Consider the following 12209-nt stretch of genomic DNA (forward strand, 5'->3'; position numbering starts at 1 on the left):
ATAAAACTTAGTTGTTCATGATTATTAGACAGCTAACTTTGATTAACAGTCAAAACACTTCTAACAAAATATATCATATCAAAGTTATAGAAGAAAAAAGTGAGCTTAGCTTGATCGTGTTATAACAGACTCACAAATAAAGGGAGAAACAACTCTATTCTAACGGTTATACACTACAGTGAACATAAAGTAAGTCGTTGGGGAAAAGGGTTGGACGAACAACCAAACTTACGAAGTGGTTTAAACAAACCAGTCAATCAGTGCATCGACCAGTCAATTAATATATCAAATCAATCAATCAATCAATCAATCAATGTTTCTTCCTATTAAACAATCAGTAAAGCACATTATCAATAATAAATCGACCATTTAAACAGCAACAATTTTTGTTTGGATTTTATTTTATTTTCCAGTTTAAAAAAAATATGAATAAATGATGATAGACATTGTGGACACAGCCTTCTTTACAATTCAAGTACCATCTCTAGTTTCTCAATTATTGTTTATTTTAAATGTTTACACACCTCGCACCGAAGTTAAGTCATCAACTTCAGTGACCAAGCGTGCGGTGTGAAATTGCAATTACATACTATAAACTTACAGCACCATTAAACCACGTCCATATGTTTATTTCATTTCAGTTTATATTTTAATCACGATACTGAAACCATAATTGAAAATACCGTGAGCGTTTTTTCCACCAAAATTAGCTTTATCAATGATTGTGACGAGTGAAGAAGCACGCGATACATGTATTAATAATCCGGGAACTAAATCGGCCAGAACTTACGGACTTCAGCTTCTTAAAAGTCAATATTATTATGGCTTTACATAGTATTGATTTTCACTCGAAACTTAATTTGTATTTAATTTATTGTGTTTGAAATCTTAGAGGAAAAGAAGGCAACGGTATAAAAACGAAAAAAAACCCTGCTTAAATGCATTATGTTTCCATTTTGGTTCTCCTTTCAGAAAGTCACGACGTCTGTAGCTATTATAGATTTATCATATGTTACAGAATTCTCTTATCAACACCATCTCTTAACATCTGGGTACAAACTTTCCCGTAAAAAATGAAGGCAATTTAACAAATAAACATATGATATCGACATGCAGGCTTCTATATTTTATTCACGAATGTTTGATGTCATGGTTTTGGTTAAAGAATATTATCACGAAAAATAAACACAGTCAAATGGAATTTCATAGTGTGTTGGACCTTTTTTCTTTTTTCTTTTGTTTTTGGAAATTATCAGCATCTACATACTGTTAATAGGTAAATTGCCATTATTGGCCATTATGATGGAAGAATTGTGTACAAATTACACCAGATTGCACGTTAGGCTAACTTTTATTAAGGAGGATGCCGCAAACCCTTTTATAGCCGACTTCGGGTTCTTTGAGAGGGGTGCACGTTCTTAGCTACGCATCAAACTGTGCCCTTCTTACGTCAAATCCTGAAAATCCAGGCCTGTGTTGTATTAGTGATAGGTATAATGGTAAATAGTGAGAATCTGGTCAGACCACGAAACTTTGTATAATAGTACCTTCCAACCACACAGTACCCTTCTTTAAAGTAATGTGTAAAATGAGTACATTTATAATATCAGGAGCACTGAGAATAACCACTTTGTCAATTTTATCACAGGTTCTTCCTCTCTGATACCGTGAATTTAATCCCGTTACATGTAAATGACATGCGCTCACGACTCAACTCGCGCCGCTGCGCAGCCCATGACATCGGGTGGGCGGAGTTATACACAGTAGCTCAATACTATTGGCTGCCGAGTGAGTTAGCCGGTAGCTATTTCTCTCAAACGTTCATAGAATTATAAACATAATCATACTGACAGCTCGTATGAACGGCGTGTTAATTTAAATCTGGAAACATTTTGTATTCATTAATGTTTAACATATCAAGCCATTTGTAACGGACTTTGTAGTATCACTGGTGCAAAGGACAGACAAAATATATCAAGGTGATTAAAGACTTCTTCTTTGTCAGAGCGTGTGAGTGAACCTTACAGTATTAATGTTAGATATATCGAAACTCGGACCTACGACAATGAGTGATTCTGAGGAGAGTCAGGGGGACCCGAGCAGCCCGGGTACCCCCAGCGTGGAGGAACTCAAGAAGGCGGTAACGGACATGGACGGTGATGGGCTTCCGGAGAAGATTCAGGAGGCCGTCTCTCACGTGCTGAAAGGGTACGACTGGTCCCTTATCCCCATGCCACAGCGCGGGCCTGGTGGGGAGAAGCGGAAGCCGCATATCAAACGGCCAATGAACGCATTCATGGTGTGGGCCCAGGCCGCCCGTCGGAAGCTGGCGGACCAGTATCCCCACCTTCACAATGCAGAACTCAGCAAGACATTGGGGAAACTATGGAGGTATGTATATATACTTGACGATGACAACATACGAACTCACAAAAGCACGGCTATTTAACTTCTTTTAAGATTATAGTCTTAACCTATCTGCTTTTAAGCAAAGACAGCCACTTACCACTTAAAATTCATCAGAAGTCTTGATTTTAGAATATTCAAGTGATGATGGTTGAACGATTGTATCATTTCCGAGTGCATGTTTAGGGCGAGATATCATCGCCAATGCCCCTATAAATATTCCCGAGCATTTGGGTGGCACGTGTAACATCTGGGACCACATTCGGGGCCTCTAACAAGTGGTTCCCTAGACAACATTTACCATCTCGTATATTGTTGCGTCTCGAACTATTATAGCAATTCCTTATCAGCATTCAATCATAAATTTTGAAGTTTTCGATTCGCACAAAACCTGTGGTTTTCTGAGTTCAGGTTTTCTTACATGAAAAGTAACACATTTGCCGATATAAAGCCACGATAAATCACAACAACCTAAGTAACTATTGTCCATCATGTTGGTGACTAACGCTGCATCAATGTATATTGTCTGAAAGTACGCGTCGAACCGTGTTACGTTCTTACATTTGCACGTAAATGATATTTTACCGTCTTGAATGATTGGCCGTATTTCTGCAACTATAGACGAAGAAAGGCTTTTATGTTTCAATGGAATGATGTACGAAATGGGATTCTGTCACAAAGTAAACCTGTGTATAACAACATATGTCTAAATAACACTCATTATGGGATCTCTCATAAGAATTACGAAAACAAAAACGTACGCTGAATTTTGGATACAACAAATAAATCCTATAAATTAAAGAGTTTTAAATGACAACGTCTCGATGTACAAGAATGTTCTATAGATCTACTGGATGCATTTGTTTACATTATTGGGATTAAGAATTTTCTTCTTTCAATATCAAGTACATTGTTTTGCTTAAAAACGGAATCATACTTAAAAAAGTAATCAAGGAATGTTTGGGAAGAAAGATATGAACGCTTTGCTTTGTTTTTTCTTTTGCTTAATATAACAGAGAGAGGTAAATGCAAATATAGTCACAAGTTGGAGTCTATGTTCCTTGACCAAGCCCACCTTTTGTTACATTGGCATCATCATATTCGTGCACAAGTAAGTTCGTACCACAAACCTATTTTTCGTACCGTGAACTCAGATCTACAAGGACTTGATCTGCAAACGATAAATCAAAAGCAAATATTGATAACACTTAAAAGATAACACAGACTTGTTACCAAAATCTGACAAATGACGTGAATAAAGAACTTACGAATATATCCGTATTTCATGGGCTCTGGTATAGCGTGCAAGGTCTGGTGGCGTGTGTCTGCGAGGTCGCTGCTACTTTGTCATGGAACTTCCAACCTTTTATGTCTAATGCGACGCCCGGTCTTTGATTTTCATGAACAGACCCATAAACAGATTATGCTTTGATAGTCGTTAGTGTTCATTTCATTAAACACGTTTATACATTTTTCTATCGAATTGAAAAATAACCTTAATTGACTGTGTACGCCGATCGTTTTAGCGTGTTTAAACGAATCTTTGCAAAGCTGCTTTAAAATATTATATTTCTTATGCCCTTCTACAGTTGGCTTGAAAATCAACCACCATACAAGATATTTCATACGATGCCGAACCATTGAAGTTTTATATGGGACATTTAGTAACAACTTAAATAATTACATTACAGTAATTTACAAAATCCCGTTAATATTTGCAACTGTTTTATTCAGAAATGTAATCTAGAAAGAAATGTGTCAGATGAATTCAACAGGAGCACGTATGTTTATTAATACATTTCATAATTATTTTACTGGTTTATTTTTATCAGCCGTGATTAAATAACTGTCATACAACCACAGGATGCCTCAAGTACCTGTTTACTATTTTTGAAGATGTATACACTTTTAAAATGGTATGATATGGTTGACCAAATTGTTCGTGTTTTGCGGGATGGTTTGTCGACTATGTAGACAGATCTTGAATTTGGAATGTAACAGTTCCGGCGAAGGAGTTGTACTTTCCGTGCACTTATCTCGAACTCGCATCGTCCTTTCCTTTTCGAGTATTGTTATAGTGCGAAAATAATATAATCTCAAGTATGTATTGGAGCGCCATGTTTTCGTACTCGAGCAGGGATTCTAATTGAAATAATTAGGGTTAATTAAGAGCGGGCGGGTGTAACATGCGGTAAGCCTTCGGAGAGCGCTACTTCGAGACCGCTGGTCAGTTGGAAGCACTTCACGGAGTAAGGGCCTTCTCATCAAGTAGACAAGGTCAATGGGCACCATGAATTGGAACGTAAAGCAAACAAATATAAGAGCAGATCTTGGATGATTCACATAAATATATAATCTCATCGCATTAAAAAAAGTTAAGTTTGATTTCATCGACGCTGAAATTCAACCGAAGACGGATGTCTTTCATTAAGGTGAAATGCACGTATTTAATGATATCAGTAGCAATAATTTAAAAGAACAAATATAAAAAAATACATGTCGTCAATGATCAGTGATTGATTTGTCAACATTCAACAGTTTGCGGTATTGTCATTGATTTATTACGATCGTTCAGTGTCATTGCAACACCGAGGCATGTCAGCGAGCCGCTATATCCCCAAATGCCTGTCAACGACCCGGGATATAGACCTCCGAGCAAATATTTTAATAACATGTGACAAGCGAGCATGTAAGCGGGTATCTGCAGGCGTACATTCATATGCATGTCACCAACTCCCCTGCACCCAGTTCATCCAAATTAAATCTTATGATTCGTATAGTTGTGAAAATAGTAAGTTCAAATCGCAAGATACCCACCCCATTTACAGATCCCCTGTTACCGGGATCACGGTTGTCGAAGAATCGAGTTTCCCGGAATCACCTTGTTTTCTTTCGTGCTGTGGTATTCGACCAAAGCCTATATTTTATGATATACCATCATTATGACGGATCAATGTATTTACGTTTTACGTTTGACTGTTGTGGTTTTGTGAATGAAAATAAAGGCCATGTGGGTCTGGTTTTAGGGTCACAGTCGGCTTGACGGACAGCTTTATGGACTTTTCATGTTAATATGGTTTATGGGTTCATGAATATATAATATATGTTTTAAGAAAGTACATGGCCAATGCTCATAAATACGGGAACAACTTCAGAGGGGTCACTGGCTTGTTGATGACCCATTTCTGTCTACTGGGAAATGTTTTGAAATGAAAATCGTGGACAATCACAACATGCAAACAACCATCTCATCCGCAAGTATTGGCGTAACTATGCTTAGCGAATAAAAATCACCATTTGGCAACTGACTCCGTATTTTCAAACTCATTTTTTTTAAATCTTATAATTCCAGACTAAAAATAACAATGCACTTTGTACTGTCTATATATTTTAACACGTTAGAATCTATAGACAGTACAAAGAGCGTGTTTATGAGAAAAATATTTTCCAATATTTTTTTACATTTCTAGCATTGTTATTTTTAGTTTGGAATTGTAAGATTTTTTTTGATTTTTTTTAAAACAACATTTTAGTTTGAATACCCGGTACCAGTGCCTTTGACCAACCTTACTATAAAGTACCGTCACTGGTCTTTTTGCGGATATCTTTTACTGTCATTTCTTTGGACGTTTAAATTCTTCTTGCCATAGTTCACCAAACATATTGTCTATCAATTTAGCTCAAATGTGTATTGTAGTGACATATGCCATAACTTTTAAACGTTTAAATTACATAATAAATGTTAAAATACATTGCAAATGTCTGTCAATCAACCTGAACAGAGACTGACCATGAGGAATGCCATCCTCATTTAAATTTCAAATTGCAATCCGTTAATTTTTCCCTCAGGACAAAAAACATTAAACACTATTTACCATCACTTTGTCGTGATTTATGTTTTCACATAATGAACTTGTCATTCGATGTTGTAAACAAAATTATGAGTTGTTATACATAACAGTTTTAATTTGGTTATGTGGACCCCTTGAGCTGTTTCGATATGCTATTATTCAGTTGGTTGCAGTGGACTTCTGCAATACCGAAGACAGTTTAGACTTGGCTGTGAGCATTTACCGCCAATTGTGTTCTACATCTAACACCCATATCAATTAAACGAGTGCAAACATGCCATAAAGAAAACAATAATCTTTAATTGAATGTCGATAATGTGTAGTCTTAGATCGCGAGAGGACCCAGAAGCTGCGGTGGTGATCCGTCTTTTTCGCTGGTTAACCAAATCCCATCCGTCACCAAACGGCAATCCGTCAAAGACGTTAACACCGTGACGTTACGTTCGATATAGAACTGCCGAAGACACTTAAAATTCTCGCCCATAAATAACGGTGTCACCTGTTAAATTAAAGCGTTTTATGATTAATATAAATGGAAATTAGCTGGTTTATTAAACCCATTTTAACCATCTTGCCTATTTCAAACGTCAATTGATATCATAACTATTAAGATTTTCTGAAGTAAGTGATGTGAATATGGGTTAAAACATCCGTGAAGAATTACTTGCTTTAAATAAATCTTAATTAAATTATAATTTGTGCACTGTGTCGGTCTATCTGTATTCATATGTATGTACATCTTCAGTTGGATTTCCAATGGAACATTAAGTCAATGAGTTTGGGTGGGAAAACAAATATTGTCAATATTTATCATAAGTATGTTTTGAATATTTGTAAAACGCTTAAACACAAGTTTGCATATAAATTGTGAAAGCTAAGTATATATTTAACGCAAAAAAACAATTTCACGTGTTTACATGGTTAATAGAAGCGGTTTTTTTATAATATCCATAAACGTTTACAACCTAATAGCCACTTCGTGTTTTGCCAACATTAAATGACAGGGGAAATAAAGTACATAATTAATTTTCGACCTTTTTTATTAATAGTGTTTACTAGTAACTCAAACAAACCGTATGGTAGTAAAGTTTACAAAATACATTTTTAAACAAATAAATCAAATATTTTATTCTATTTCAAGTTTACACCGATCTTAAATATATACCCGTTGATCCCAGCTCACCAGCAAAGAAAACTATCCGATATTTGATACATGTTATTAATTCAAGTACAAGTTTATTGCGCAAGAGACCCTACACCCAAATCGATCGCAGTTGAATTTTTTGAGGATTTAATTTCCCCGGCCATACAGTCGGGCGGGCGCCGGGTTGTTGATTGTTTTTCACTCCGGGAAATTTGGAATCCGCAGAGTAAACCTAGGTTCAAGCCTTCTGAAACAAGCATTGCGTGTCTGGGACAAGTCGATACACTTTGGAAATACAATACAGCCACTGGCGGGTACTGTACAAACTTGAAAGGAATGAAGTTGTAAAACATATTACTGGGTTTATTTGGTACAATGGATGTAATATTCAAATAAACATACTGTAACTTTTCTGGCGGAGTGTGGCTCTTTTAATAATATTAATCTCCCCTGCAGCAGTATACTAGCACAGTTTGGTTTAAAGACGTCTTGAGAGGTTATTCACGGAAATGATCTCCGGTCGTGACGCGATATCCATCTAAAGGATATTCAGTGATATTTCAAATGTGCGTTTTTTTCTGCAATGGGTGCCGAAATGGGACATACACAATTGCATGCGCTGCTTGCACGAACGTTAATATTACCATTATTGTACAAACATTGAAAACCTTTGAAACGGACACAGGTTCATTTCATAAATTGCCATGGCCTGACAGTATTATAGATTTCCGAGCTTATAACATCAAGTAAGACCACGTCTTCGGCATCCATTCGCCGCACTCGTCGCAGGTCCTTCAGACAGATGTAAAGAAAATGTTAATGCAGGTGAATATTTATGCGCTTTTAATTCGTGTCCTATTTTTATGTAACTAAATGGGGTTGGATTCATTTGCAGCACGAAAAATGAGAGAGAGAAAAAAATACTAACAACGTTTACGCGCATACGTCTCTGTTAAGGAAGCTTGCCAGTAAAATGCCCGTTTTATTAATCTCTTGATCATTTGTGTATCTTCAGGTTACTGAACGAGGATGAGAAACGGCCGTTCGTGGATGAGGCGGAGCGGCTGCGCGTACAGCACAAAAAGGACCATCCGGACTACAAGTACCAGCCACGCCGCCGAAAGCCACTCAAGAACCCCGGCCAGGATAACAATAACCCCAACCCGCTCCCGAAAGGCATCATGTTCAAGGGTCTGGACGGCTCCCCCGGGAACATGAGCGACGACAGTAGCAACTGCTCCAGCCCGCACAACCCGCACGGGCCGCCCACACCTCCGGCCACTCCCAACCACCATGAACTCATCAGTATGCAGAAGTGCATGAACGAACGCCTCCGAGGCAGACACCTACCAGGTAAATAAGCCTCTGAATTATGATTTATCATGAAAACACATAGATTTATTTTTTGGAATGAAAAAATTAATATCGCTAGTTTTTCCGTGTCTGTCTAATTAAAACAATTTATGATAACAGGGAATACGGTTCATATAATTCAAGTTCATTTAAAAAAAAATATTGCTTTATATGTTTATATGTTCAATTCTAATGAATCCTTTAACTAATGGTTGTCTGTCATATTTCAGGTCACCCACAGGCTCAGCCCATCGATTTCAGCCGAGTAAACCTGCAGGATCTTGGCGTTCCGGAAGTGATTCCCCTGGACACGTTTGATGACCACGAACTGGACCAGTATCTTCCCAACGGCCTTCCGAATACACACATGACTGCTCACAGCCAGGAGTATCCATCTTGTTACCAGGGAAACACCGTGACGTCTACAGCCTCGTCATGGTCCGGAGTGTTCCGCCCCGCCACCGGTTCATGCATGCAGTCGTACAACTCACAGAACGCCACCAATACCACCGCAATCAACAACAGCAACATCAACAACAACATTCCATCACCTTACGATCTGTCTAGCGCCGGATCGCCGCCTCAGTCCGCCCAGTCGCCAAACAACGGCATCCAGAACTCCCAGCAGACGTCCCCGTCCGCCGGCATGCACAGCCCCAGCTACCCCGGTACGCAGTCCAGTCAGACATGTAAAATGAGGGACGAGGCGGAAGGGGTCAAGCTCGAGCCCGTCAGTCACTCCCGAGGCCCAGCACCCAGATACCATTGTGATACAAAGTTTGACTATACTAATGTTGCAGGTCCTCGCTTCGAAGGGGGTGCTCATCAGAACATGGCATACGCCAGTTCGAATGCGCATGCGCAATACATGCACTCGTTGAACTATCCTCACATGAGCATGTCGCGCCAAATGTTCAACCCCATAGCGGCGGCCGTGCCGGGGGAACAGCAATGGGAACGGTACACGTGAGAGGCACACCCGTGACGTCATCACGTGTAACTGTGTCATTCACAGAGGGAGTGAGATGGTTCGACCATCAGATCCAGTATTGTTGAGTTGAGTAAGCACTAACTAGCTATGGTGTTTGAAATGGAGGTGACGTTGGAGTAGCAAGTGCTAATATATATGCGATGGTGACCTTCATGGCAAAGTAGACGAATGCCTAAATTCAGTGCCTTAGATAATAGAAAGGTGCCTTAAAACCTTTTACATATACATAAGTATCTCATTTGTTCAGTGCTATATGGATGCTTAGCTTTAATATTTATTTTCACTGTATTATTTTATTTTTTTCATTTTCACATTTTGAATTATTATTATTATTATTATTATTATTATTATTATTATTATTATTATTATTGTGTTTGAACGCGAGTCCCTACTTTGATTATGTTCTATAATGTGTTTGGTTGAATGTTGTTCCTGTCTCGTGTTTCCATCATTCCATCTCGTCTCAGAAGATCCCCGACACAATGTCTTCTCAGGATTGCAAATCCAACTCGCACAGTCACAGAATTGAGACATGAAACAATATTGTGCTAAAATTGAGATTGAAAGAACTTCATGGCTTTATTTCTTGAATTTTGTTGTTGTTTTATATGCCTTTATCAAACATTTTCCTGATATTCAAAGTTTTATAAATACATGTTGTATTGGTATGTGAGGCTGCCCAATTGTTTGGAGGTGTATATCTGTTCTCTCTTCATATGTACACTTTGATGTAAATAAATAATTTTGAAATGAGCATAGAGTTTAGTTGAAATTATGGTCATAATTATGTGAACGTATGTGGACTTTGAGGCGAAGTGGATACATCCATTCCGAATATTACAGTTCCGTTGGGAAAATGATAGCAACAGGTTACTAAAAACAGACATTTCACAAAAGCACATATACATGCGCAATGATATCATTACCTCTTTCCATATTTTGCATGTCCTTACCATGTTGTCCCTCTGCGATGTAAAATGAGGTTGAGGTCGTGAAAGGGCTAGCCGTTCAAGTAAATCCTACACTGTCATAGAATGTTAGGCGACTGTCCTAGAATGTTAGGCGACGGTCCTACACTGTCCTAGAATGTTAGGCGACGGTCCTACACTATCCTAGAATGTTAGGCGACGGTCCTACACTGTCCTAGAATGTTAGGCGACGCACGGTCTGCTGGATTTGGCCAAAACTTAAAAGTATGAAACAGCCTCGTTGAAAAACCAAGCATACTATAGTAAAACTGACTTCATGTACATAACGACTTTACATGTGATCGAACCATTGGTACCTTGCTGCCACTGTGACCAGGTTCATGCTTGAAGTAAGGATGTTTTTAAAGCAGAGTTGCTATATTGAGTGGTAGGTTGGGTAGACAAATGCTTTAAGATGAATACCGTTATAAGCATTACAAATTTTGCAATAAACGAGAAGAAAAATAGAAAAATGCATAAACATAGAACTTTCCACCATAATATTTCATCGCCGTTTCGCAGTTAATTAATTGTTAAGTATTCGCCCGAGATAAGATATACCTGGGATATGAGGAAATGACCGTCTTTAAGACAATATATCATTGCTTACGCTAAGATTAGCACTTAATAACAAACTGGTATACGGTATTGTCGGGGCATTATTTATATGATGTGGTAGCACATTAATTAGTTTGGCACTCATTGGTAACTGCTTATAGCCTGTACAACCGGTCGTTGTATATCCTGGACAGGTTTGAGGTACACCATACCATGCATACATATACATATAATCTTGCAAGCTGCGGTTAACTGGTCAGTAGTGTAAATCAGATCGCGTTTCTATGATTAAAAAATGAATATGTTAGCTTTAGAGGTTTCAGGGGCTGTGGGCACCCAGCGCCCCCCCCCCCCAAAAAAAAAGAAAGAAATACAACAAACAACAAAAAAGAAACAGTCACCTATGTTTTGTTTGTTTTTCAAAACAGGAGAAAAAGTAATAAAAATACGCCAAAAATGGACCATTTCGGACTAGAAATTGTGAACATAAAATCAACGGGGTATCCCACCCCCCTCTCCCCTTTCCCATCCGAAAACTCTGAACAAAATAAATCTCGGTTCTGAGGGAGGAGCGCAGGTAAAAAGCTAACGTCCCTTAAGTTACGCCCCCTTTTCGTAAACTCCTCGATCCTCACGAGGTTAGAGTTAAAAGTTGCCGTTCCAAAGAAATTGGAACGAAACGCAGCGAGGACGTATTAACTCGATCATCAGATTCGATCTACATGTACTCGAAAATAAAATCAGGGACATTTGCATAACCCTCGACTTTAATTTGCCAACAAATAAATGCGAACACCAAAAAGTGGACTCCTTACGAATAACCAAGTGAGCCACTGAAAGGTTTCTACTCGCAGATTGTAATGTTTTATTAGGTTATAAATCAAACTGGCCGGACATTGGCGTTCTTAGTCATTTCCGTACTACTTTTGTATTAAAAC

At 38.3% G+C, this 12209-nt stretch overlaps 1 protein-coding gene across 1 annotated transcript; it reads left to right on the forward strand.

Moving 5' to 3' along the window:
- Nucleotides 1-1828: 1828 nt before the first annotated feature.
- Nucleotides 1829-10499, forward strand: LOC128222122 (transcription factor Sox-8-like). Its single transcript, XM_052930984.1, has 3 exons — nt 1829-2391; nt 8417-8754; nt 8985-10499. Exons 1-3 carry the CDS (start codon nt 2033-2035, stop codon nt 9722-9724), a joined length of 1437 nt encoding a protein of 478 aa, XP_052786944.1. The 5' UTR covers nt 1829-2032; the 3' UTR covers nt 9725-10499.
- The last annotated feature ends 1710 nt before the right edge of the window (nt 10500-12209 follow it).

Source organism: Mya arenaria, chromosome 2 (assembly GCF_026914265.1).
Source record: "Mya arenaria isolate MELC-2E11 chromosome 2, ASM2691426v1".
NCBI lineage: Eukaryota > Metazoa > Mollusca > Bivalvia > Myida > Myidae > Mya > Mya arenaria.

Coding starts and splice junctions, on each gene's coding strand:
- LOC128222122 (XM_052930984.1), top strand. CDS start 2,033: ATGTTAGATATATCGAAACTCGGACCTACGACAATGAGTGATTCTGAG. Junction 2,392..8,416: donor ACATTGGGGAAACTATGGAG/GTATGTATATAT, acceptor GTGTATCTTCAG/GTTACTGAACGAGGATGAGA. Junction 8,755..8,984: donor CCGAGGCAGACACCTACCAG/GTAAATAAGCCT, acceptor GTCATATTTCAG/GTCACCCACAGGCTCAGCCC.